The 27,871-nt window shown below is 38.9% G+C and overlaps 1 protein-coding gene across 2 annotated transcripts in view; it reads left to right on the forward strand.

Annotated features, from left to right (window-relative positions):
* SLC26A4 (solute carrier family 26 member 4) overlaps nucleotides 1-20,290 on the forward strand; it is a 57,909-nt gene extending 37,619 nt beyond the window's left edge. The window contains exons 14-21 of one of the 2 annotated variants that reach the window (XM_003268136.3): nucleotides 166-235; nucleotides 2,202-2,294; nucleotides 3,243-3,338; nucleotides 3,960-4,190; nucleotides 6,464-6,518; nucleotides 12,182-12,327; nucleotides 14,681-14,764; nucleotides 17,869-20,290. In XM_003268136.3, coding sequence (XP_003268184.1) covers nucleotides 166-235; nucleotides 2,202-2,294; nucleotides 3,243-3,338; nucleotides 3,960-4,190; nucleotides 6,464-6,518; nucleotides 12,182-12,327; nucleotides 14,681-14,764; nucleotides 17,869-17,892 — 799 coding nt within the window. In that variant the 3' untranslated portion in view covers nucleotides 17,893-20,290. The remainder of the gene's footprint in view (nucleotides 1-165; nucleotides 236-2,201; nucleotides 2,295-3,242; nucleotides 3,339-3,959; nucleotides 4,191-6,463; nucleotides 6,519-12,181; nucleotides 12,328-14,680; nucleotides 14,765-17,868) is intronic. The other variant, XM_030826516.1, reaches the window with a different exon arrangement.
* Nucleotides 20,291-27,871: the final 7,581 nt, after the last annotated feature.

Below are 27,871 nucleotides of genomic sequence, written 5' to 3' on the forward strand. Positions count from 1 at the left end.
CACCAGCTGTTCATTTCAGAGTTAGCTACAGGAAAATGTCATCTGCAATAAAGACAGAGTCCAAAACACCAGAATGATGGGCTTTTTAGTAGCTGTTGTTTTTAACTTTTTATTCCAAAATATGGCTGTTCCAAAAAATCTTGACCTTGATATTTTTTCTTCTAGTCCTTCTTGGAATGGCCTTGGAAGCATCCCTAGCACAGATATCTACAAAAGTACCAAGAATTACAAAAACGTAAGTGCCTTTGTGAGACATTTGCTAGACTTGGGTTTACTAGCCTGAAATTTCAGCAGCTCCGTTTTACGTACAAGGTAGCCAAAGGGAGAAATGCCTGTTGGGAAAGTCTGTTAGTCCACAGGGAGTGTCACAAAAACTTTTGATCCAGTGCACCTTCTGACACCCATGGCTTATATGAATTTTGTCCATGCTAGTTGAATGTCTTTTTTTTTTTCTTTTTAGATGGAGTCTCACTCTTCACCCAGGCTAGAGTGCAGTGGCACGATCTTAGCTCACTGCAACCTCTGCCTCCTGGGTTCAAGTGATTCTCTTGTCTCAGCCTCCCTACAGGCAGGTGCCACCACGCCTGGCTAATTTTTGTATTTTTAGTAGAGACGGGGTTGCACCATGTTGCCCAGGCTGGTCTCAAACTCCTGAGCTCAAGTGATTTGCCCATCTTGGCCTCCCAAAGTGTTGGGATTACAGGCGTGAGCCACCGCACCTGGCCAGCTGAATGTCATTTTAATATAAAACCGTTGTAAGAGGAATTTAAAAATAATAGGCAATTTCTAGATGTTCATCCAAAATTTTATTTATCTGGTATGTAATTCTTATCTTCTGTAAGATTTTTTTTATTCAGTTCTAACAAGAGATTATCAAGTTCTCTACGACCAAGACCTTATTATTTGACACTTTGCTTTATCCTTGGAATTAGAAGAAATAAAATATGACACAGGAAATGAAAAACAAAGAAATTAAACATCCCATTGATGGACTTGTGTCACCTGCAAATAAAATTGCTTAGTGGTGACTAGGGGAAACAAAGATAAAAAAGCAGAGAAAGTAAATTAAGAAAATACAAATTTAGGAAATAATAATAATAATAATGTGAACCCTAGGAAGTTGTAGTCTAATTTTACCTTAACATTAAAAAAAAAGTTGGACATTGAACCTGGGATTTCAGTAGCTGCTACTTAATTTATTTCTGTGATCTTTCTGTTATGTTGAGCCAAGTGCCATTAAGAGCTAAAATGATTTAGAGATTTTTTTTGGCTTTGGGGCAGGAGCTCTAAGCTGAGTTAGGGAATTCTGACTTCCAGGCTCCGTCTTGGTGACACTTTGCCCAAGTCATTCAGCCTCTCAGGACCTCAGTTTTCTCATCTGAAGCAGCTAGACTAAAATTGCTGATTCCTGAAGACTAGAAAAGTCTATGATTCTATGATTCCTGGGTTCTATTTTGGGTGTGGCCATTGTATGTCAGGGTGAGAACAGCAGATGATATTACAGTCCTCAATTCTGCAAATCCCCTCGATTTTGCTTTTTTTCTTTGCTACTTTTAAAGAACGTTAGCAAAATCAGGAGGGTCAGTGGTATGAACTTCAGGCAAATCATGGCGCTGTTCTAAGCCTCAGTTTCTTTATCTGGAAATCAGAGGGCTAAATAAATTGCTTTCTAAGGCCCTTTCTAACTTTGACCTTCTATGAGACTGTAGAGGTCTAAGAGTTTGTGTAACCCGTTGCCTCCCTATTCAAGAAAAGTTGAAGAGGCGGGGCACGGTGGTTCACGCCTGTAATCCCAGCGCTTTGGGAGGCTCAGGTGGGCGAATCACTTGAGGTCAGGAGTTTGAGACCAACCTGGCCAATGTGGCGAAACTCTGTCTCTACTAAAAATGGAAAAATTAGCTGGGTGTGGTGGCAGCACATGTAATCCCAACTACTCGGGAGGCTGAGGCAGGTGAATCACTTGAACCCAGGAGATGGAGGTTGCAGTGAGCCGAGATTGTGCCACGGTACTCCAGCCTGGGCAACAGACTGAAACTCCATCACAAAAAAAAAAAAAAGAAAAGAAAAGAAAGAAAAGTTGAGTGCTGCTACCCAGCTCCTCTGAGCAACTGTGACTTGGCTCCTTGCTAAGTAGCCAGAAATGTAATTAAATACTTGAGGCTTGAAGTTATTTAACCCCAGACAATTTCTTTTAATGCCAGATTGAAGAACCTCAAGGAGTGAAGATTCTTAGATTTTCCAGTCCTATTTTCTATGGCAATGTCGATGGTTTTAAAAAATGTATCAAGTCCACAGTAAGTATTTTATCCCTAGAAATTTGTTTTCCAACCTCTTTTGAGACTTTATTCATTCTACAAGTATTTATTGGGCTCCAACCAGGAATAGGCCCTAGACCCTCTTCCCTTTGTGTAGGGCAATGAGAATTAAAATATAACATCCTTGCCTTCAAACAATTTATAGTCTATTTGGGGATTAAAAAAACACATATGTTAAAATCCAGGTAGCAATAACTATGCCAGACAAAAACATTAGAGATGTTTCTAGGCGGAATTTGAGTAAGTTCCAAATAAGTAGTATAGACAGTTGAGAGTTCATAGAAGGAAGAGATCCAGATTAGTTGGACTAACAGGCTTTGTGCGGCAGTTGGCTGAAGGAAAGAAATCATATCAAGTGTTTGAGAGCTACGTGAGCTGAGAGACAGTGGAAACATGTATTAGAGGTAGGGTTGCCCAGTTGCAGCAAAAAGTAAAATGTACTACTGGAATAAATAAGTAGAAAATTCTGGTACTGAATGCCATGCTATGCTTTGAACTTGGAGTTTGCCTCTAAACCAGTGTTTTTCTAAGTGAGTTCCAGGGCAAACTGATTCAGAGGAATGTTCACAGATAATAACAAAAGGGCTCTGTGATACCAAGGGAATTTGGAAAACCCAGACTTAAACTGAAGAGGGTATTTTGGTGTGTGTGTGTGTGTGAGTTTTTTTTGTTTGTTTTTTTGTTTGCTGTTTTGTCTTTTTCTGTCTTGGAGCCTTTAATATGCTACTGTCTTCTCAGAGCTTCTGGGTAGGAGTAGGGTAGCCTGGGAGTAGACACAGATCTTCTCCATCAGACCTTACAATTTCTTTTTTGGCAGGATAGCTCAAGGAATTATACCCTTTGAGAAATAGCCTTTCCAGATAACAGTTGCCATTAATAAGCTTTAGGTGCCAGGCATTTTAAGTAACTTGACATTTATTTCCAAAGGTTGGATTTGATGCCATTAGAGTATATAATAAGAGGCTGAAAGCACTGAGGAAAATACAGAAACTAATAAAAAATGGACAATTAAGAGCAACAAAGGTGAGAAGACATCTTTCTTTCCCCCCTTAAATTACTTCCTTTCCCAGAGCAGTTAGATGGTCTAAAATTAAATCTATTGCCTTTAGTATCCAGATGTGAATGAACAAATGACATGTATGTATCAAAGAACAACTGAGCTATTCTTATAGGCAAGAGGGAGTGGAAGGGAATGAAATAAAATCAGCAGCGCTGCCTGGAAACACAGGATGTGATTTTTTCCCCACCATGAACAGTGTCTGCATTATTTTCTATACTTTATTTTTACTGAAAGGAACAAAATAAGTGCAAATTCAATGCCAGAAAACTACCCACCATAGAAGGCAGTAAGTCCATAAACTTTTGGAGCTATTAACTTTTACTCAGACTCTCTGGCCAGTGTATTTCTTGGCAAAGTTCCACAATCTTCCAGGAAACAAAAGTTTCCTGGCTCCTCTGTTCTCCCAGTTTTCTTCCTAGACAACATCAAAGTTTGGGCTGAGGTGTAACCCATCCTTAAAAATTCATCTCCTTGATGTCTTGCTTACCAAGGAACAGCGTGTAGTTCTTTTGGATAATTTGATATGAATGGTTGAAAGATTTCAGATCTTTGACAATTAAGTTGACAGTGTTTTCTTTGTTTAGAATGGCATCATAAGTGATGCTGGTTCAACAAATAATGCTTTTGAGCCTGATGAAGATATTGAAGATCCAGAGGAACTTGATATCCCAACTAAGGAAATAGAGATTCAAGTGGATTGGAACTCTGAGCTTCCAGTCAAAGTGAACGTTCCCAAAGTGCCAATCCATAGCCTTGTGCTTGACTGTGGAGCTATATCTTTCCTGGACGTTGTTGGAGTGAGGTCACTGCGGGTGGTAAGGTTCTGGTTTTCTGAATTATACATTTGGAGCTTTGGCAATAGTAAAATGATATGGGTTGTCCAGTATTGCAACAGGGCAAATGCATGGGCTTTGTAGTTTTTCTAGGTGAATGCTTTTGTAAAAAAGTGTAATATTTTAAAGCATAGGCTCTGGAGCCAGACTATCTGGGGTAGATACTGGCTTCACCACTTACTAGCAGTACGACCCTGGGCAAGTTGCTTAATCTGTCTATATCTCAGTTTCTTCATCTGTAATATGGAGGTAATGGTGGTATCTACCTTCACAGGTTGTTACAAGGATTAAATAAACTAATAGATATAAGGTGTTTAGAAGAGTATCTGGTTCAGGCTGGGCGTGGTGGCTCACACCTGTAATCCCAGCACTTTGGGAGGCTGAGGCAGGTGGATCATAAGGTCAGGAGTTCGAGACCAGCCTGGCCAATATGGTGAAACCCCGTCTCTACCAAAAATACAAAAATTAGCTGGGCATGGTGGCGCACACCTGTAGTCCCAGCTCCTAGGAGGCTGTGGGAGGAGAATTGCTTGAACCCGGGAGGTGGAGGTTGCAGTTGAGATTGTGCCACTGTACTCCAGCCTGGGTGACAGAGTGAGACTTCATCTCAAAAAAAAAAAAAAAAGACTATCTGGTTCAAAGATACTCCCCAGCAAATTAATTCACATTTGTTACGTTTTATCTTTCTGAGAATGTATAGCACATGGAATATGAAAAGAAGAAAAAATGGGCAAAAATTTTTAAGTATTACATTTCTATTTGTTATGTCAACAGCAACAGGATAAGGAATACCAGTTGTATGGTAGGACTGGAAAAGCCAGGCATTATTAAGAGGTTAGAGTAGGAAGCAGGTCAGGCATCTAGAAAGTCAAAGCAAGAGTTGAGGAGTATGCAGGATAGAAACATTAATGATATCACAAACCAGTTATGCAAGCTGAAGTTCATTAACTCTTTAAACAAATAGATATGAAATGCCTAATATGTGCTAAGCACTCTGCCAGGCACAAGAGACTAGTGATGAAGTAGACACAGTTTCTACCTATGTGGGACTTAGCAGTCTGGAGGAGAAGGCAAACATTAAGTCATCTTATAAATAACAACTGTAGTAAGTGCTCCAAAGAAGATGAATAGGACATCACCTGAAGCATCAAGTTTAGTGAAGCTTCAGGTAGGTATCAAGAGGGTCAGGCAGAAAAGTAAGCAGGTCAAGACACCAACAATCAGATGTAATAATATAAAGCTGACTCCTAACTGAGGTTCCGCTTAGCTAAGTCTTCTTTGCTACCTCTGTAAGGGGAGGAAATGATTCCAGGATGTGGGTACTAGGTAGGTAAGGTAGAGAAGTGGTTGTGCTTGGCAAAAGAGTATGAGAATATGCTGACAGGTTCTGTTCTAGTTCTCTTAGCAGATTTTGTTATTAGCTCATTTGAAAACACTCTTGTTCTTTGTTGTACATTTCACTCTAAGCATTGGCTGAGATCCATTGTAGACTATATTGGCCAGAGAGTTCAATGAATTACTTTTGGGGAGAGTCTTAACATATTTAATGCCAGAATATTTCCCACACAACAAATATTTACTTTCAAATATTATAATGACAGTTATGATAGCTAAAGAAGACTCCAAACTTTATACCTGAACAGAAGTCTTGATTTGTTTTCCTCCATAGTTCTCAAATTCTCTTTTATTATTGACCATGGGTCTTGTGTCTTGACTTTTAAAAATTAAATGTTTATTTTGACATAATTGTAAATTCACATGTAGTTGTAAGGAATAATATTTAGATCCTATGTACCCCTTACCCAGTTTCTCCCAGTGAGTAACATCTTGTAAAACTGTAGCATAAAATCACAGTCAGGACACTGACATTCAAAATAGAGGCCTTGACTTTTAGGTCAGTAGTAACATTTGGAACCCGATGAGCATAGCCACACCCATATCTCTTCACCAATCAGCAGGGCCTATGTTAAGAAGCCTCCTGTACTCTCTTCTTTCCACAAATGTTTATTTAGCACCTCCACGCTATCAAGTACTGTGCTATTGAGTGCTGGATGTTGCCATCTCTTGAGATATAATCCTAATTATACCATCACTGTAGGTTGAAAACCTCCATGGTTTTGCAATAATAACCTTTCCTTAAAGTCCTCATTAACCATGAAAGTAATAATGTTTCTCCTGAGCAAGTAACTGAATGCTACTGAATTATGGGCAGATAAGGTTATTAATTGTTACACACTCTCCTTTTTTATTTTTAGATTGTCAAAGAATTCCAAAGAATTGATGTGAATGTGTATTTTGCATCACTTCAAGGTAAATACATATATCTACATATCTACCTGTAAGACTTTCCCATAAGCCCTTTCTCCTACCTGGGACTGTGGGCACATTATGTCTGAAGGCCTTTTTTTTTTTTTCTTTTAAAGATCTCAATTGTCATTATTTGCAATTCTAGAATCTGGCACTGCTTCATTCCATAAAACAGAATAAGTGTTCCAAGGAACTAAGCGGGAGGTTGGTATTATAGACAGAAAAGGCCAAAGACAGCAAACGCAAACAACCAAGAGTATATTAGTCCATTCGAAGTTACTTTCTTGTAAGTCAGAGACAGTGAGACAGAACAATAAGAAAATAATGGATTGGTTAACATGAGGTCATGTCAGGATCCTTTTTTGTATGAGGATTATTGCAGAGGAAGCTTTATTATTATGCCAACTGGAAATTTAAACTGGCCTGTTTTGGGAAATTTGCTATTACCTCTCTCTCCTGATTTCTTCAAGCATCAGATAACAATTTAGTTTAGGTTTGATAACTTGAAACTTTAGCATGAGTGACTCCATTTTGATTTTTAGTCTTGTCTGTTGGGGCCTAGTGCAGGAGCTTAGTCTAAAACAATAGCCTTTTATTTTTATTTTTTATTTTACTATGTGCCTGTGCCTTGCATGACCCCAGGATGAGCACAGCTGCTTGGCCCTTGAGCCACTGAAGGCTGCTCTACTCCTTCGTTCTGGCTACTAGAAGCTGCAAAGCTTTGGCAGGGCAAAGCTCAAGAAGACTAAAACAATGGCCTTTACCATTTTTATTTGATGATTTCCCCCCTTTTGATCAGGTTCTCACCTAGGTAAGAGTGAACAAAATGTAGGACATCAGCGCTACTCTGTTACCATCATTTTGGGTTTCTGGTCTCAGGAGGTCATGTGTAGCTTATGGTGCCCTCCTCATTATCATATATTTCTCTGAGTTTTTGTTGTTTCAGAGAGAGACCATTTGATGTCTGACAGGTGGCTTTTTGGAAACATTTAAAACTTTGAGAGGGTATAATGTACCAGGAAGACTGCTATTATGACTATCAGGAAGAAAACACCAAGGGTTTATAGTATGCTCCTCAGCCAGGATTCCCATGAACCAAACCAACTAAAATTGAATAGCCTGACAAGGAGACTACCTATTTTAACCAAGAAGTCTTCTCTGTAGTACCTGATGTATTTATATATGTGCAACAGGAAGTGTCACTCAACTGCACAGATGCTTCCTTGTTGAGTTAGCAGGTAATCTAGCATTCCACGACTGGTTTAAATTAAAGCATAAAGTGTAAGTTACCCAAAGAAGCTACTGATTGTGAAATTTTAACTACAGCACTATCCCGCCAAGTGAAAGAGGTAGGCACAAGTAAGGGAAAATTAAAAGGGATGAGAATCTTATGATAGGGCGTCTTGTCCTGACAGTCTTGGAGCTGTCTACAGCATGAAGTTGGCAACTTCTTGTTTTGGTTTGTAGTTTTGTTGTCTCTAGCTGTGGCATCCAGCATTCTGGTGAACTCTCTATGTGGCCCACAGTTTAAGCATGAGATTCATCTCTTGAAATTTACACTGAGTTTTTCAGCTTCAGCTTATAGAGCTTTAGGAACTGAGTAGTTCTTGGTCTTCACTGGAGTGTTGTAGCCAGATATTAGTGAAAGCTAAAAGAATTAAGAATCCAGTTCAGTCTACAGGTAGATAAAAAAAACTCATAAACATTGAACAGGGCTACAGTCTGAGAACAGTTTTACTACGCTTTGCTTTTGAACCATATGTTTTTCTTTCTATAGTCGCCTCCCTTTCTATCAAAGGCAATCATGGTAGACCAATTTGTTTACAAAATAAGTTTAGTCTCAAACTTGGCCTGATTGATTATTTACACAGTACAGCAAGAATAACTACATAGGTGACTGCTTTTAAATTTGCTTTGCCAAGCCAGGCGAGGTGTTGCGTGCCTGTAATCCCAGCTACTTGGGAGGCTGAGGTGAGAGGATTGCTTGAGCCCAGAAATTCAAGGCTGCAGTGCACTATGACTGTGCCTGTGAATAGCCACTGCGCTATAGCCTGGACGATACAGTGAGACCACGTCTCCAAAAAATAATTGCTTTGCTAGAAATTTTGACAAGGAATCTCAGATTGGACTTTTTAAAACGTCTTGATGCTATGAAGTCAAGACATTAGACTTTGCCTGATGTATCTAATATCTTGAAGTTACTGGCCCTCCCAAGAAGGAACAACTTTTTGTTCACTCACTGTAAGGCTAGGAGCCCTTGAAGCCAGGAATTCTGTGCACATTTTCAAATATGATATTCTAGACAAAGCCTTGATAATATAACCAATGTTTTCCAATTCTATTTAAAAGAACAGATTCTTATTGAACTTTATGTAAATAATCACATTGCCATAAAAATAAGAATACTCACGAAGAGTTTCCAAATTCTGGAAGGATCAGGTAGAGAGGAAAAGCAAATGTTTCAATTTTTGTTTATGAAAGTATGCTTAACCAGGCTGGGTGCGGTGGCTCACATCTGTAATCCCAGCACTTTGGGAGGCCAAGGCGGACAACTTCTTTCAGCTCAGAGTTCGAGACCAGCCTGGCAACATGGCAAAATGCCATTACTACAAAAAATACAAGAAATTAGCTGGGCATGGAGGCTGAGGCTGAGAATCACTTGAGCTGGGGAAGTGGAGGTAGCAGTGAGCCCAGATGGCGCCACTGCACTTCAACTTGGGTGACAGAGTGAGACCCTGTGTCAAAAAAAAAAAAGTATGCTTAACCAAGTGGCTGTAAACTACAGATAGCTTTAAAGAAAAATTTTCTTTAAATCTGGAAAACAAATATTAAAAGAACCAGCAATGTTTCGAATAAAAAAGCCATAAAACCCGTAATTCTTCTCCATCAGTTCATTCAGTCTCATGTAATTAATTCTTGCTCTGTTTGATCTTGGCTGGCAGTTTAATTCCATCGAATGGTATGAATTCAAAGTTATTAGAAACCTGTATTTGTCAGAGTTCTTTTCATTCTTCCCATGTAACTCTTTGAAGTCACAGCACTTTAGAATTATAATGGCTTACAAAGAACTTTCAGAAAAAGTATCAGAACAAGACAATTAACTGCGGACAACAAGCCTTAAAGTGGCTATATTTAAAGATCTGATGTGAGTTACCCAATTGACAAGGATATTTGGATATTTCTGTGGCACACGACAATTTAAAATAACCAAAATTCTGACTGGTAGCATTTATACCAAGACCTATCACATTTCTAGGAATGTTATATAATTTTGGAACATATTAATAACATATCTATAAAAATATAGCACAAAGAAGGTTAAACATCATTTCTTATTTTAACAGTGCTTCCCACATAATTTAACCTATCAGATAAGGCCATTTGGTTTAACATCTCTCTTTTACAGATTCTTTAAGAAATTCCAGGGTCCTCTGGAACATCCCAAAGTTAGTTCAAGGTCAAAAAGAATTAATTTTGATTTTTGAGATGTTTGTCAAATACCGAAGGCTTAAAACATTTGATCAAAATAGGATCATAGGTCACTATGAAATAAAACCAAAGTGAAAAAAGAGTTCAAAGGCACAAAGCACAAGAAGAGTTATATTGATGAAACATGAAATCCCTGTTTTCTAGGCCAGTTACCTAGAAGAGAAAATCCTCTCACAATTTTCCATTAAGAGCAAACCAATCCTCTGAGAAAACTCTATTGTTCCAACACATAGGCCCAAACTTTAGCCTTCCATCAGTGTACTTTAATATTAATGCTCAATTTTTAGAAAAACTTATAAATAATTCCCTTCTACTTTTAGCCAACTCAATCACATAAAATTTTTCATGATATTTATCTTCTACAAACCTTCTACAACTTGCTTAAACCTTCATTTTGTCCTATACTTCCTCTTTTAAAATTGGCATTGTACCTTAGGACAAAGATTTACTTTTCTTTTCTCCTTATCATTTTGACCATATGAGGTTCTCTCCTATACAAAAGAAAAAATTACTCTCTTTTCAATTTTCTTTATCTCTTCATACTTGTAAATTTCTTCCCACATCTTTCCTACCTACCAGTTCCTTTCTGCCTTGTTTTGATTTCCTTCCTAAGTCCATATTTAGAAACAACCTTTAGATAACCTCTGACTGCCAAGCTAGAGTTAAGATTTAAACAAATAAATAGGCCAGTCATGGCGGCTCACATCTGTAATCCCAGCACTTTGGGAGGCAAAGGTCAGAGGATCACTTCAGGCCAGGAGTTTGAGACCAGCCTGAGCAACATGGTGAGACCCCGTCTCTATTATTATGATTTTTTTAAAAAACAAAAAGCATAAAAACTCTGAGAACATTTTTGAACCCAGAAAGATATTACTTCCAATTTGTGCCACAGAGCTGGTAATGTATGGAAATGTGTGTCTTGACAGTGGGTGGGGGTGGGGTGGATATTGACAATGGGGGGGATATTGTTATGAGGAGAGCAAAGCTGGAGATTACTTAGATTCCTTAGAACAGGAGGACTCTCAAGGGTGTGAGTCTCTGTGTCTGTTTCTTTATGAATGTATGTGTGTAGGAAAGTGCTAACGCTTAGGTTTAATTCTCTAGCAGCAGAGCCCAAGATGGGTATTCTTGCACAAGAGATTTATTGAGAGTACACCTGAGGAAATTTATGAAGCAGTGAGGGGAGCAGGATAGGGAAGGGGAAGAAGCTGATCAAAGACATGGTTTCTGAAGTCCAGCGTAGATACCTGATTTCACAGGGAGCACCACCGCAGGAAGAGTACCAGAAGGTTATGCCTCCTTGAGGCAAGGGGACCTGCTTTCTCCCCCAATATCAGTCAGTCAGTGGCCGCAGGCCAGCCATGCGTGGGGATGAAACCTCCCAATTCTCTTTATTTACTTACTTATTTGAGACAGGGTCTTGCTCTGTCACCCAGGCTGGAGTGCAGTGGTGCAATTGTGGCTCACTGCAGCCTCGAACTCCTGGGCTCAAGTGATCCTCCCATCTCAGCCTCCTGAGTAGCTGAGACTATAGGTGCACACAACCACACCTGGCTAATTTTTGTATTTTTTTGTAGAGATGGGGTTTCACCATATTGCCCAGAACTCCTGGGTTCAAAGTGATCCGCCCTCCTTGGCCTCTCAAAGTGCTGGAATTACAGGCCCAGTCCTCTTTAGATGACACAGCTCCCAACGGGCAAGGGAAAGTCTCCAGAGAAGGGCACAACTGTGAAACATTAGCAGCCTAGCCCACAGCAGCAGGAGGATGGATACACTGGCTTGGCCAAAGGGATGTGATCGTCCACAAGGTTGACTACAACCAGTTATGGGATAACCATTCTATATGCTACTGGAAAAGAAACTGTCATTTCAAATCTGGGTCACATTTTGGATAAGAGAAAAATAAATAAATAAAAGGAGGAGCTACAAAAACTTAGTATAGGTTGATGATTTAAAATTTCTTTTCTTAGCTGGGCACGGTGGGGTGTGCCTGTAGTCCTAGCTAATTGGGAGGGTGAGGTGGGGGGATCACTTGAGTTTGGGAGGTGGAGGTTGCAGTGAGCAATGATGCCACTGCACTCCAGCCTGGGCAATAGAATGAGACTCTGTCTCAAAAACAAACAAACAAAAATTTCTTTTCCTAGGAACTAACAAAACATTGTGTTTTTCTTTTGAAGATTATGTGATAGAAAAGCTGGAGCAATGCGGGTTCTTTGACGACAACATTAGAAAGGACACATTCTTTTTGACGGTCCATGATGCTATACTCTATCTACAGAACCAGGTGAAATCTCAAGAGGGTCAAGATTCCATTTTAGAAACGGTAAATATTCAACCTTTCTACAGATCTATCTTTTCTAAACTATCATGATTTCTATAAATGGCAAACATTACACAAGTCTAGTCTAGCTGTTGAATTTTAAGCTATCTATATAACTTCTTGGAGCCTCAGTTTTTTCATCAGTGAAATGGAAGTAAAAACATTAACCTTGCTAGGTAGATATGAAGACTAAATAAGATAGTTTATAGGAAATTACCTGGTAGTACCCAGTACTGAATAGTTCTACAATGTGTAGGTTTATTAATAAAAGTGGGCATTAGCTATAATGCCTTTTTAGAATATCGAATCTTAGATCTTCTGTGATCTGTGATTTGTGTACATAAATTCCACTTAAATTCTCAGCAATCTGGAAAACCTTGAATTATAAACGTCTTTAAACAGGATCCATCGGGCCATAAGTGATCTTTGAAAAAGAAATTAAAAAATCAGGCCACAAATAAGCCCAGGGTTAATTTTTCCCTACAAAATAGAATATGCCCTGATGGGAGGCTTCGTGGCACAACAGTAGCGCATCTGGCTCCAGAATAGGCCCTGATTTCCCATGGGGATTATTTTGTTAATTCTTCTGTCAAATACCCAGAAAAAGCGAGCATTCTGGTCTGGTTCATTGGGCTTGGCCTAATGGTGCTGCTGGTGGTACAAGAATCTCATTTCTCATAGTGAATTTAGGAAACTAAAGCAAATACCTATCAAGATGTAATAACAATAATGATTCCAGTGACATAGTGGATATTTTAAATTGCTTCCCATTTTTCTAAAAATAGAATAAATAGATCTTTATTGTAGATTGGCAGTTGATTGAAGAAAACTAACTTAGGAAATGATATTATATTATTCTTTTTAGGCACTAGTAGTGGAGAGATTGTTCTTTTTAATGTTCCTTGGTAAAATACTAGTCCTAACTACCAAGCTGTGGATCTTAAATATAAAATAGGAAAAAAAAAAAAAGAGTAAAGCTACAAATCTAAAGAAAAAAACTGCTTGTTGTTGAAAATTCATAAACCTTTTTCTATCCAACTTAAAATTATCTAACCCATAGGTGATAAGAAAGCAGGATCATAGGAAGTATCTTTAAGAGACCCACATTAAAAGTAAAACAGAACCAAGGTATCAAGTTCTTTCTCAACATGAAAACAGTTATTTTATTTCTTTATACCCATTCTTACTAAGATTTTAGGCTATGAATGTCATAAAAACCACTAACCAAGAGTGTATCTACTAGGTTAGACTCAATTTTGTTTGCAATCAGAGAGGCATTGTGAGTGGCTGGGATGGATTTTTTTGGACCTTAAACGAATAGACTAAGCATAACGGAATGCTTGTATTATATACTTACTGGTCCACTAAAAGTGGGTTGGACATTCCTGGTGGCCTGTGAGATCAAGAGGCTTATATTTCTGTGTCTTCTCAGAGTCTAGCACAAAGCTTTATATGTGATAAGTAGGTGAATGATGATAAACCTCACCTGTGGTGCTTTCCTTCAAGAAGGGTCCCTCTGTATCACAGATACTGTGACTACAATGACACAACCCTCTTCCTATACCTTTATTTTACCATCACAGGACTATCTCAGGACACAACTTGTAGTTAGACTTATCCTCTACCTTTCCTATTATGTCATACCATTTGCAAAGGGACTTAAACCTCTAATTCATTCTCATACTAGCTAAGAGAATTGGGCTATTTGTGAGTTGAAAAGTAGTTAAGTAGCATTTCAAAATGTCATTTTAGCCTGGAAATATATTTGGAGTTGCTTTGAAAATGTCCTTTTCCATGCAAAACACAAAGGCAAAGTTGTTGTAGGTTTCCTCTGTGTAGAAGATTAAATTACATGCTACCTCTAAAAAGTAGAGCTTTTCTGAATAACCAACTTGGTCCATAGACATTGGTTTCCATCTCCAATAGAATTAATTTCCATCCAATTCCATTTGTGACTGTTTTTCGTCATCAGTCACAAGCTCTTCACTGTGCATTCATTGCACACTCAACGCTGTGCTAAGTGCTCTTAGCTTAGCCATTGAGAGATGCACTATTGACTGCTGAATCATTTAGGCAGAGGGGGTGACTTGTTAAGAGGCATACACTCGAGAGATTGGGGAAGAGAGCTGAAAAGGAGTTTAGACAATGGAGAACTATACCAGTTCACCTTTGAATGTGCAAAAAAATGATATACAAAAAATTTTCGTTGGGAAATATAAAAGAACAATACAGCTGAAGAGGATTCTGATGTATATAAAGATAGATGAGAAGCACCAGGAAAGCTTCAAATCATTTTCAGTGGAGCATCAGGTGGGTTGATGCTACTCTGTTTCTACCCTGTGTTCTCTTTTTCAAGATCACCCTCATTCAAGACTGTAAAGATACCCTTGAATTAATAGAAACAGAGCTGACAGAAGAAGAACTTGATGTCCAGGATGAGGTATGATCATTTTCTTCTGAAGAAAATATTTGGATTACATTTTGAATAATTAGAGCAATACAAATAGTGAATATATGTGATTAAGAACTGTCAGGGAACATAATTCCCCCAAATGCAAAAAAGATGGCTTCATAGCAGGGAAAAAGAGAAAATAAAAATTCTCCCTTGAAGACGTTAAGTACCTGGGGATCTTTTGACCCAGGCATTTGGGGATGATCAGCAACTGGCAAGAGCCAACACACTGCTCCTGATTTGATCCCTACACCTCTGCATACTGCTCTTCCAGAGATGTAAGGCCATGGGATAGGAAAAAAATGAATAGAGGAAATTTCTTTTTTTTTTTTTTTTTTGAGACGGAGTCTCGCTCTGTCACCCAGGCTGGAGTGCAGTGGCGCAATCTCGGCTCACTGCAAGCTCCACCTCCCGGGTTCACGCCATTCTCCTGCCTCAGCCTCTCCGAGTAGCCGGGACTACAGGCGCCCGCCACCACGCCCGGCTAATTTTTTTTCTATTTTTAGTAGAGACGGGGTTTCACCGTGGTCTCGATCTCCTGACCTCGTGATCCGCCCGCCTCGGCCTCCCAAAGTGCTGGGATTACAAGCGTGAGCCACCGTGCCCGGCCAAATAGAGGAAATTTCTAAGCCAGGAACTTTATAAGCCTCAGGAATAGTATGTGAGGAGCAGAAAGCCTATGACCTTCCTTCATATGACTGATAAAGGCTTTAAAAACACACTCTCCCCACCCTAGACTGATTCTGTGTATTTCAGATGCTCTTGTGACATCAGACTATTCCTAGGAAACTTGCCTGAACTAGTAGCATCTGAGTAAATTTTGCAGCTTCACCACTGGGTAAGAGGTGAACACTGAAGGAAGATCACAGAATTGTAAAAAGTTGAAAGATTTCTTAGAATCAAGTAGTCTAACATTCTAGCCCATGCAGAAATCCTTCCTACACCATCCCCGATGAATGTTCATTCAGCTTTTATGTGAACATTTCCAGACATTGGCCACTAGTGGCTTCTCAAGGGAGTTTGTTACATGGTTGGAAGTCTCTAAATGTTACTTGTGCTTACAGAACTGAATTTGGCCTTTCTGTAGTAACCACCTAGTGAACTGAGATCTGCCTTCCTTAGCAACACAAACCTTCCCACTGAACAGCCCTTCAAATATTTGAGAATAGTTCTCATGTCTCCAGCAGACTCTCTTCCAGTTGAGACTCTTCTAGTTCCTTCTATTCCTTACAAACATGCAGTCAATGCTTCTCTGGTCACGATGGGGACACAAAACCCTAAATGTGGCCAGGCCAGCATGGAGATTATTCAACCATGATCTACCTTGATCTCATCAAGATACTCCTATTACTACAGCTTAAAAATGTGTTTCCTTTCATAATAGCAACGTCAGAATTTTGGCTTCTATTGAGCAGGGGCCAACTAAAGACTGGGGCATTTTCATACGAGCTATGGTCTAGTAGAGTTCCCTACTTATATTTATTTAATTGAGTTTTGACCTTAATACAGAACTACACCTATTTCTGCTAGATTGCATCTTGTTGGTTCTTGTTTACTGACATAGTTTTGTATTATTATTATTATTATTTATTATTTGTGACTGAGTCTTACTCTGTCACCTGGACTGGAGTGCAGTGGTACAATCTCAGCTCACTGCAACCCCTCCCTCCCGGGTTCAAGAGATTCTCACATGTGCCTCACCTTCCCAAGTAGCTGGGATTACAGGCGCTCGCCACCACGCCCAGATAATTTTTTTTTTCTTTGTATTCTTAGTAGAGACAGCGTTTTGCCATGTTGTCCAGGCTGGTCTTGAACTCCTGACCTCAAGTAATCCACCCGCCTTGCCCTCCCAGATTGCTGGGATTACAGGCGTGAGCCATCACATTGGCCAGTTTTGTGTTTTGAATGTATCATCCAGGATACTGTCTACCCTACTACCTGTTACCTGGTGTCATAATCAAATCTGATAAGCCTGCCTTCTCTGCCTTTTTCTAGGTCTTGAAAAAATGTTGCAAAGAAAAACATTCAACCCCCTATAGTGACATCAGGCAGTAAGGATGACAGGCAGAGATTTCTGTGGAGGAAACACATTGCTAGAGTGAAAATCACAGTACCTGCATCTTGGCCCACTAGCTTAGTGAGCCCAGGAAAGTCATTATCGACCTGAGAAGTCCTTTTAGCTCTAGTAGTTTATGACTCTATGGATATAGGGTGCCTTAGTTTGAGTAAAAACTCATATGTCAAAATTAGAACCTAAGACTGCTATATTATAGGATATTTACTGGTTGCCACGTAAAAGAATAATTCAGGGAGGGTTTCTATAGATGGTAAAACAATATAGCACAATAGTTTCAAGGGCATGGACTTTAGGACGAGACAGACCTGGGTGCTAGTCCTCAATCTGCTACTTACTGGCTGTGCACCCCAGGACAAATTACTTATCCTGTCTTAATATTAGTATCTTCATGTAAAGTAGTAATAATACCACAGAGTTGTGAAAATTAAAGGATACATGTAAAGTAACAAGAGCAGTGCCTTGTACATAGTAAATGCTCAATAAATAATAATCATTGCTCTTAAATAAATCTAATTAAAGTATGATGAATACAGGCCAGGCTCGGTGACTCAAGCCTGTAATCCCAGCACTTTGGGAGGCCGAGGCAGGTGGATCACTTGAGGTCAGCAGTTTGAGACCAGCCTGACCAACATGGTAACCCCCCCGACCATCTCTACTGAAAAAAAAAAAAAAATCAGCTGGGCGTGGTGGCGGGCACCTGTAATCCCAGATACTCAGGAGGCTGAGGCAGGAGAATTGCTTGAACCTGGGAGGCAGAGGTCGCAGTGAGCTGAGATCGCACCACAGCACTCCAGCCTGGGCAACAGTGAGTGAGATTCAGTCTCCAAAAAAAAAAAAAAAAAAAGCATAATGAATACAAAATTAAGTTTTTACTCTATTTCTATTGTGATGATATACACGTAAGATGAGTGGCAGTAAGCAATCAATACTATAAAAACATATTTATAAAAAATATAATGCAGACTTTAGGAAAATTCAGTTGTATCAACACTTTGTTTTCTCCTTGCTTCCGCAGGCTATGCGTACACTTGCATCCTGAAAGTGGGCTCAGCAGGTCTCTATGAGCAAGGAATACAAGACAAAACTTCCTCACTGCATTGACTATTTCTTCAGACTCAAAACACTCATTATTTTTTCTATTAAGCCATTGAAAGAGAAGTACTAAGACTGTTTCTAGGCTTTATTTATAAACACCTTATCCCTAACATGTACAAAATGGCAAGAATTATTCGGACGATTTGGCAGTGTCCAGGATAAGCTGGTGTTATAATACGCTGCTGATCCACATCACAGATTTGCTAATAATGTTCACGTGGGTACTGGCATATCTCTGTTCAGTTAGAGTGAGTGCTGACCCAACAGCCTCTGTGGTCAGGTGAGTCACGAATGATTAATCATAAAGAAAAGTCAGTTTTTGACTGACCTGGATATCCATGAGCTGCACTGATCACCATGTAAGGTCACATTTAGTAAATGCTGAAATAAAATTATTAATGCGTTTATCAATAAAAGCCTTTGAAAATAACTTTGGATAATAAGTTGGAGTTTTAAAAATGCAAATTTGCTTAGTATCTAATAATGAAGTGTTATTACATATAGCCAGAATTGAGGATCTCTTTGATCCTGGAAATGGTTTACCTTAAAGCTACAGAACCAGGCCAATATATTTTGAAACATCGATGCAGACAAATGAAATAATAAAGAGATTTTCATGGTTTATAAAAATCATTTTTTTGATATGATAATAATCATGATCACAACTGAGATCAAAGAAAAATATATGACAGATTATTTTGTTTAAAAACGTAGTTTTAATTATCTTAGTCTATAGAAATGATCATTGCATGGAGGCATATATAGGTATGATCTATGTAAAATCTGACATAAAAACAGTGCTATTTTGAGTGAAAATTTTTTTGATGTGCTTATGTAACCATGGTGATTAAAATGAGTTTATATTTTTTCTCAAAAGTTTTAGCAGTATATAAAGTAAGTAATCTTTATCTGAACTCTGACCACTTAAAAAGAAATCTAAAAATTGAACTGCCTATAGTAGTCTATGTTTAAAGTGAATTTTTAAAAACAAAGCATTCTAAATGAACTCAGTATAAAAACATTCATTTGGAATGTACATACTGAAAAATACAGGTTTTTTTGACCAAAAGTTTTTATATCTTTTCTTTTTATTTATTTTTTCCCTAAGTGCCAACAATCTTCTAGGTATTATGTATAACACAGGCTTTGGTCTTGGGGACTTTTCCCATATATTTCACACTGGAATGAATGAAGTTGTACCTCATTTCTAGAGAAAAGTAATACCCAGGTCCCCAATTGAGAATGTCTTGCTTGATTGAAAACTACATCATCCCTTGGTATACTCCAGGACCCCTGCATTTACCAAAATTTGTACACACTCAAGTCCTGTAGTCACCCCTGCCCAAAGGTAGAATGGCTTCTCTGTTTTTCTTCTGAAATACAACCAGAAACAATGTGTCTATTTCTGAAAGAATATGATTAATGATTATACAAATTGGTTAATCCTGAATTCTGGTTGTAAATCTGGTTACAGCATAACTAGGATTATAATGCTGTCTCCTTTTGACAGCACTACCTGCTTATATTGACAACAAAGCATCTCTCTAAAGAGTGAATGTAGGCTGGGCGTGGTGGCTCATGCCTGTAATCCCAGCACTTTGAGAGGCCGAGGCAGGTGGATCACAAGGTCAGGAGATCGAGACCATCCTGGCTAGCATGGTAAAACCCCATCTCTACCAAAAAATACAAAAAAAGAAATTAGCCGGGCGTGGTGGTGGGTGCCTGTAGTCCCAGCTACTTGGGAGGCTGAGGCATGAGAATGGCGTGAACCTGGGAGGCTGAGCTTGCAGTGAGCCGAGGTCATGCCACTGCACTCCAACCTGGGCAACAGAGCGAGACTGCATCAAAAAAAAAAAAAGAGTGAATGTAATAGTCTTGCAGAAAATGAATGAATACCTTTGTTCAATAAAGGAAATATGCACTGCTCACTTTTTTGAAGGAAACGCCAAAGTTACATTTTACAACAAGGCTAGAGTTTGTAAATTCTGGGTTCATTTGTGATGACATAAGTCAGTAAACTGTGGGAATACTGTCTCTTCTATGTATTTTATGAATAGTAAGCATAATTTTAGTTTTGTATTATCAGTGGAAATTTCACTTGAAATTAAAGCTGCCTTTTGTTATATTTTTAACCTATAGATTAAGATTCCAGTATTGCATATGAGTTTTAATAAATTAAAAAATCAAATCATGTACATTTGAAAATATTTGCAACATTTAAAAATAAATGTCAAGTGTCTTTTAAACTACTCCGATGTGTCCTTTCTGAACAAAACTATTAAATATAATAAAGAATGTGCCAGGAGCAGTGGCGCACGTCCTTGTAGTCTCAGCTACTTGGAAGCCTGAGCAGAAGGATCCCTTGAGCCCAGGAGTTAGAGTCTCAGCCTGGGCAACACAGCAAGACCCTGTTTCTAAAATAAATAAATAAATAAATAAATAAAATATAATATAATAAAAATACTTCATTCTAAGTTTGTCATTGCTCTTATCAGTCATCATTATGAGGCATTCTTTATAGCACCACTTCTGTTTGTAATTTCTTTTTGTAGATTTATCAGTGAAATAAACATTACTCACAAATATCACAGTTAAACCTTGTGATTCTTATCCAAATATTTCCAGTTTATTTTTTGCAATGGTTATTATTATTTTAAGCAAACTTTTCATTCTGGCACAACATACGTAAAAAAGGATACAAATCACAGTGTACTGCTTGAAGAATTTTCACAAAACAAGCACTCCAGGGTGGCCTGTGCCCAGATCAACAAGCAGAATGCCACCGGCACTGCATAAACTCTTTCATGCTCCCTCTTAGTTGGTTGCCGGGGGCAATTACTGTCCTGACTTCTAAAATCTGTTTTTTTGAATTGCATAGAAATGGAGTCAAAAATTATTTCTTTTTTGCCTCTTTCTTTTGTGTCTGTCCTCTTTCACTCAACATTATAATCAAGAGATTCATCCATCTTATTCAATATAGCAATTATTCATTCATTCTCCCTGCTGTATATTGCATTGTAGAATTTATCACCACTTATCTATTCATCCTACTGTTTGTGGATATTTGTGTGGTTTCCAGTTTTGGGCTCTCATGAATAGTGCTACTATGAACATTCTTGTGAGGCATCCTTGCACATTCCAGAAATATTTGGCGGGGTGGGGTTCCTCTATCTGGGGCTTAGATCTGTGAGGTGAGAATCAATGAAATTAGGGTTATTTTCCATTTGCATCAGGTTAGGTATCTGAAGAAGGTTGGATTTCAGTTACAGTAGCATTTATCATGCAAACAATTTAACAGTGTAACAAAAGCCGCATGAACTTATTTAAATCACATGAAGTTCAGTTCTGTAAGAAAGTCACATAATGACAAATAGCTAGAAAAAGAATGGAAGAGAGAAAAAATAGAAACAATGAGGGGAGAAGGAAAGGAAGGTCAGAGGGGAAAGTAAGGGAGAAAAAGGTAAGAGAACCACAGAGAAAAAGAATGACAATTAGGGAAGGAAGAGAAATGAGAAAGAGAAAATTAATGGAAAAAAGATAAGGAGGAAGGTAAAATAGAAGAAGGAAGAGAAAGACTAAGAAGAAGAAAGGAATGGTGGGGTAGAGAATTTCATAATGGGAAAATAAAATCCAAATAGAGGATTGATTTCAATATAATCACATCCTTCAAGAACTCAGAGAAGTGAGCAACACTCCCTCCCCCACATGCCACACCATCTCCTGAATTCTTGGTCCCCCTTATCCAGCTGTTTTCATTAATATCAGCTTCTAGTATGCTCTGTAATTCATTTATTACTGTTTCTCTTCCTGCCGCCTCGCTTATACTAGAAATAAGCTCCACCAAGGCAGGGTTCTTTATTTTGTTCCTCAACATATCCCAAGTATTCAGAAAAGTAAAGAGTGTCAGACACACAGTAGAGGAGCAATAAATATTGTCGGATGAATACATTAAGCTAAAGTCAATGATGCTGAGTAAGGTTAACGTAATTTGAGAATGGCAGTCATTAAGTACATGAGACATTCAGAGTTTCCTGAGCTTGCAGGCCTATTCCAAAGACTTACTGTGACAGCTCACCTGCTTGCCTGTCTGCCTTACCTATTGGTCTCCAGAAAAGGGGCTGGGAATTCACTTGTATGTTAACAGAGCTTCAGGGAATTAAAGGCCCTTTAATGTCTATATCTATTTTGAATATGCCAACCAAGTCAGCCCACTTCATCCTTTTCTTCAGGAACATTTTTGGGCGTGAACATTGAGGTACTGTCTTTGCATAAGGTCTTCTAGTTTCAAAGTGATTCCCAAAGCATTGTTTTAGATCAAGTGCTCCAATACTCTGAGTCCCCTTCCAGCTCCTTTAAAACTTTTTATTTTGAAATAATTATAGATTCACAGGAATTTGCAAAGAAATATATGGCAAGATTCCCATGCACCCCTCACCCAGCCTCCCACAATGTTAACATCTTGCCTAGCTACAGTACAATTTAAAAAAACAACAGGAAATTGGCATTGGTATAAACCATAGACCTTATTCACATTTCACCAGTTATACATGGACTCGTGTGTGTGTGTGTGTGTGTGTGTTTGTGTGTGTGTGTGTGTGTGTGTGTTGGGGCACTCTATGCAATTTTATCCCATGTATAGCTTTGTGTAAACACCACCACAATCAAAAAGCTTAACTATGCCATCAGCACAAGACTCCTTCTGGGGACCCTTTTAAAAATGCACTCCAAGTGCAGATATACCTCTCCTTCTGACACCATTCCCAGACTTATGGCTGAACAAAGACATTCTGAATTAGAGGAATAGCTCTGATATTAGACTTTCTATAGTCAGGGTAAGTTGAACACTGAATATTCTGTTGTAGAATTCATTTGCAATGACTTCTGATGAGCCTCCAATGAGGACATACTCTTTCTTTGCAATTTCACTTTTGCCCACAGCCACCTCAGCCATGGAGGAGCTCTAGGTGATACTGGGGAGCATGTAAAGGTCACCTTTTAGATGTTAAAGAATTTTACAAGTCCTTGGCCAGCCAGTACTGCAAATTGGGGGAGACTCTTCACAAGAAAGACCAGGTATGACTCTCATCAAGGCATTTGTAAACTAGTGGCACTGCCCAACACTTGAGGATGGCTCTTATTTCCGCATGTTGACCAAAGTAGTCAAGCCTACTCACTCCAGTTGCATTCACTTCCTAGCTCATCGATTTGCAGTAAACCAGCACAGCAGGATCATTTAACCCATTCCTTCAAGCCTATGCCATATACAAAAGAAGGAGGTCTGGACATCTTTCTATTCCCTGACCCAGAAGTATTTGGTTGAGTAAGAGAGGGCTAGACCTTTAGAACACACACATGAGCCCATGACCTATCTCCAGTAAGTTCCCAGTTAAGTGGGTAAGGGAAGAAGGTGGTAAGAAATGAGGCTGGAAGGTGGCCTGGGGCCAGCTAACGAGAAGCCTTATATACTACATAAAGGAGCCTGGGTTTTATCCTCCAGTGTGGTAAGAGATAAAGACAAATGGCTGGGTTACATTACCTCACTAATCCAATCAGGTGATCTAGGTATCTAGAAATAAATTCAGAAGGTGAAATTAAAGTGGACATGAATGAGGCTTTTGTTTTTTAGTTTCCAAGGAGAGTAAGAGATGAAAGCAGACATACTAGCTTTTGTGATTCAGAAATAAAAGGCTTGTTCCATGGACGTGATTTTTATTTTCATAGCCTGTCCTTTAAAGATAATTTTAGTATTCTATTATTTATAATTATAGGAAGCACTACTTTTATGAGTAGAAAAAGAAATATGTGCTATTTAAAAACATATAGGTAGAAGTAGATATTGATTTGAGATTGTGGAGTTAAAATTTCCTTATAAACATGTTACTGTTTCTATGTGGGAGTCATTGTTTCATCTGATTTTACTTGCTTGTAATAAAGAAACTTTTGGTCCCTTAAACAAAGCAAGGAGCAATTGCTCAATATTTCTGTTTAAACCAGTTATTAAATGTTTACAACAAAATACAAGCTGTGGCAAATGAGCATTCTGTGCTTACTGCCACCTTCTCCCAAAGAATTAAAGGGCATGAAAGTGTGGGAGTGATTCTCTGCTCTTCTTTCTCCCCAGCCCTTCTTCTGCATAGTAAGTGGCTGGCCTAACCAGAGGCAGAGCCAGCCACATGGTGTAAGCAGACATGGGATAAAAACCTACACTCAGGGGAGAAACAATATGGAGGCCAAATTTGCCTGCTTAAATAGTTGAGGCTAGTTTCTCTTTTTAGTTTCATCTTCCTCTGCCCATCTGCATTCCTACCCCAAAGTATTAGATTTTCCATTAGTTCCTCATTCATTCATTCATCAAATGTTTAATGTGTACCTACTTTGTATTAGACACAGAACTAGGGGCTGGGTATCCAGGGAATGATTAAAACAAAACAGTTTCTATTCTCATGGAACTTATAGTTTAACATGGGAGATGGTCAATGAAGAAGCAAACATACCAATAAATATATAATGACTACTTACATAGCCATAGCCATTATAAGGAGGTAGAGACTGAAGGCGACAAATGGAGGGCAATAATAGAGAACGACAAGAATGGCACACTCTCTAAAGAGGTAACATTGAAGGAAGGAATTGGCATGTACAGATCTGGGGAAAAAGTTTTCAGGCAGAGGGAACAGCATAGGTAAACACCCTAAGTCAGGATAGAACTCAATGGGAGGGAGGTTGTCTCAGAAGCGAAAGACCAGCAGGACTGGAGGGTGGTAAGAGAGAGGAAAGGCAAGCAAGTCACCAAAGCAGGATGCTAAACAATCAAAAGTTTGTAATGGGAAAGCACTGAAAGGCTTCAGACTGGGAAAATATGGTCAGATTTGTATTTTTAAAAGATTATTCTGCTCAGGCGCAGTGGCTCACACCTGTAATCCCAGCACTTTGGAAGGCCGAGGCAGGCGGATCACCTGGGGCCAGGAGTTCGAGACCAGCCTGGCCAACATAGTGAGACCCTGTTTCTACTAAAAATGCAAAAATTAGCAGGGCCTGGTGGCACGCGCCTGTAAACCCAGCTACTTGGGAGGCTGAGGCAGGAGAATCATTTGAACCTGGGAGGCAGAGGTTGTGGTGAGCTAAGATTGTGCCACTGCACTCCAGAGCAAGACTCCATCTCAAAAAGAAAAAAAAGATTATTCTGAGAGAAGTGTAGACTGTTTGTTTCTATGTGCAGGGCATGTCTCAAAGGATACAAAAGGAACTGGTCATTTTGGTTGCCTGCAGGAAGGAACTGGGTACCTGGGGACAGGGGTTCGAGGCAGAATTTTTACTGTGACCCTTTATTAACTTCTGATTTTGTACCACAAGAAGGTATTGTATTATATATATATATATATATATAATACATGTATGTATAAAATATTCCAAGACCAGAAGTAGGAACAGGAAGAAGGCCATTGCAGATGTTCAGGATCTATTTGAGACAGACTTAGGGAAACTTAGTGATCAGACTGTGAGGGGAGGAAGAGGGAAGAATTAAGATAATCCCTGTTTTTGAATTCTGGATTGAGTAACTAAGTGGATGGTGATGATAATTACTGAAATATGGGAGACTTGAAGAGGGTCAGTTCACAAGCGTTGGCAGCTCCATAATTTCTGTTTAGGGAGGCTTATGGGTGGCCAGCTAGTTGGAAGTGGGGGCTAAAATAGATGTATTTAAAATATGTGTCTGCATAGCATTTATATTAGTCAGGATAGGTTTAATTATACTACAGTAACCTAACACATTCATACCTCAGAACTAAAAAGACCAAAACTTTAGTGACTTATACAAGAAAAGTTTGGGGTGGTTTTTTCTTGCTGAATATTTGCTGTGGGGGTCAAGGCAATTTTTTTTTCCATGTGATGACTTAGCATTCTAGGCTGCTTTGATTTTAGACATCTATTATCTCAACACAGGATCGCCTTTCTTGAAGGCAAGGAAGAACAAAACAAAACAATAAAGAAAGCAAGAATTGTGAACCTGCTTCAAATATTTCCACCCAGAAGCAACATGTAACTTTCACTCACATTTCGGTGGCCAAAGTAAAAAAAGTGGGCAAATATAATACTTCCAAATGTCTAAGAAGGGAAGGAAAGCTAAAAATATTGGTGACCATTGATACTATGTTCTTTTTTGAGAAAGGATCTCCCTCTGTTGCCCAGGCTGGAGTGCAGTAGCACAATCACAGCTCACTGCAGCCTTGACATCTCGGGCTCAAGTGAAACTACCACTCAGTTTCCTGAGTAGCTGGGACCACAGACTTGCCATACTATGCCAGGCTAATTTTTGCATTTTTTGTTTTATAGAGACAGGGTCTTGCTATATTGCCCAGGCTGGTCTCAAACTCCTGGTGCTCAAGGGATCCTCCCACATACATACATACTTAGAGAGTAGAACTAGTAATGAAAGAAGAATTGAAAATGTACAAAAGGAAATAGATAACTGATGGTGTGTGGACAAAAGACAAGAGGGGATCTAACTTGTATAGGATGAATACTCCCCTTTCTCTGGGATGAAAGGAATTTAGGACGGGATGGGAGTGGGGGGTCAGGAAGGTGAAGGAATGGTTCTGCCACAGGCCTCTCTTCTATTTCTTTCTAAGACAGAAAGGCCAGGACAGATCGACTTCCCAAAATGCTCCTTTCAACTTCTACCCAATTTAATTATGTTCCAACTTGCTTACATCTCCTCTTCACTTTTACCCTTTTATGTTTTTTTTCTGTCAACTTCTTCCCATCTGGGATCCATCTCCAGCCCCTAGGTCTTCTGCTGATTTAGAGTATTACCATGGTCAGTCTTCTGGGATCACCTTGCCCTCTGATACCCAAATGACAAAACGGTCCATCCTATGTAGGAATTCCAGGCTTTTATTCAATTTCTCTATTAATAAGTGCATTCACATTTTTAAAAGTTTGTCACCTTAATTCTATAACTCAGTTTCAACTGGTATAATAATACATCTCAAGATGGACACAGCCTTACTTCCCTTAAACATAACTAGGATATGTTTAATAAGATTTTGCTTGAAGGCTTAGGGATAACAGAAAGGAGTCAAGACAGAAAAGTTAAAAAGTATTATAACTCAAATGTCCAGCCCATTTTGTTCTTGCTTTACTAAGAGTTTCTCAGATATCAGAAAAACATCCAATTACAAAAGGATTGAGGATATTTACTTGCCATGTAGAAAAACTTCCTAAAAACCTTATTTGAACTCTTGCTCTTCCAAGTTCTTGTCCCTGTGTCAGCTGTCTACTCCCCTCCCTACTGCCCACAAAGAGTTTCCTTCCACAGAATGTTAGGTACAAAATCTCTGACCTTCAACAGGGTTCTTCTCCAAATCACAACCTGCTACAACATAAGTAGGAGGAACATATTTCTGCAAAACAAAAGCTCCAGTTGTTAGCCAAACCTGACCCTATGGTGAGGTTTAGTATCATACCATCATACCCAGCTACAGAATAGGAGAGTTTCTTAAAGTTTGTCTGCTGATCCCTGCATCAGAATCTCCTGGGGCCCGGGAATCACAAACCAGAACATGTTTGCTTGTAAGACATCCATTAGGTAATTATTTTGGAGGAAATATCTAGTTTTGGGGCCACAATATATTTATATATCTCTCTATATATAGTATTATTGCCATTGCAATAATGCAATATATTTTACAACTCTTCATGACTTCCAAACTTTTGGTGAAACGCATGTGGGAGACTTTATTTACCTGTGGCTGGTGCCACCTAGTGGACACCATCTCCTAAAACGGTTTCTGTCTAGGATTTTTGTCTACCTGTCAAATTTGAGAGTGATGAAGACAAAGATGAAGATGACTCACAGTCATTAAGTGTTTATTATTTGTTAGGCATTGTGAAAGTTGTGATGCTAGTTATTTAAATTCATT

This window comes from Nomascus leucogenys, chromosome 13 (assembly GCF_006542625.1).
Source record: "Nomascus leucogenys isolate Asia chromosome 13, Asia_NLE_v1, whole genome shotgun sequence".
NCBI lineage: Eukaryota > Metazoa > Chordata > Mammalia > Primates > Hylobatidae > Nomascus > Nomascus leucogenys.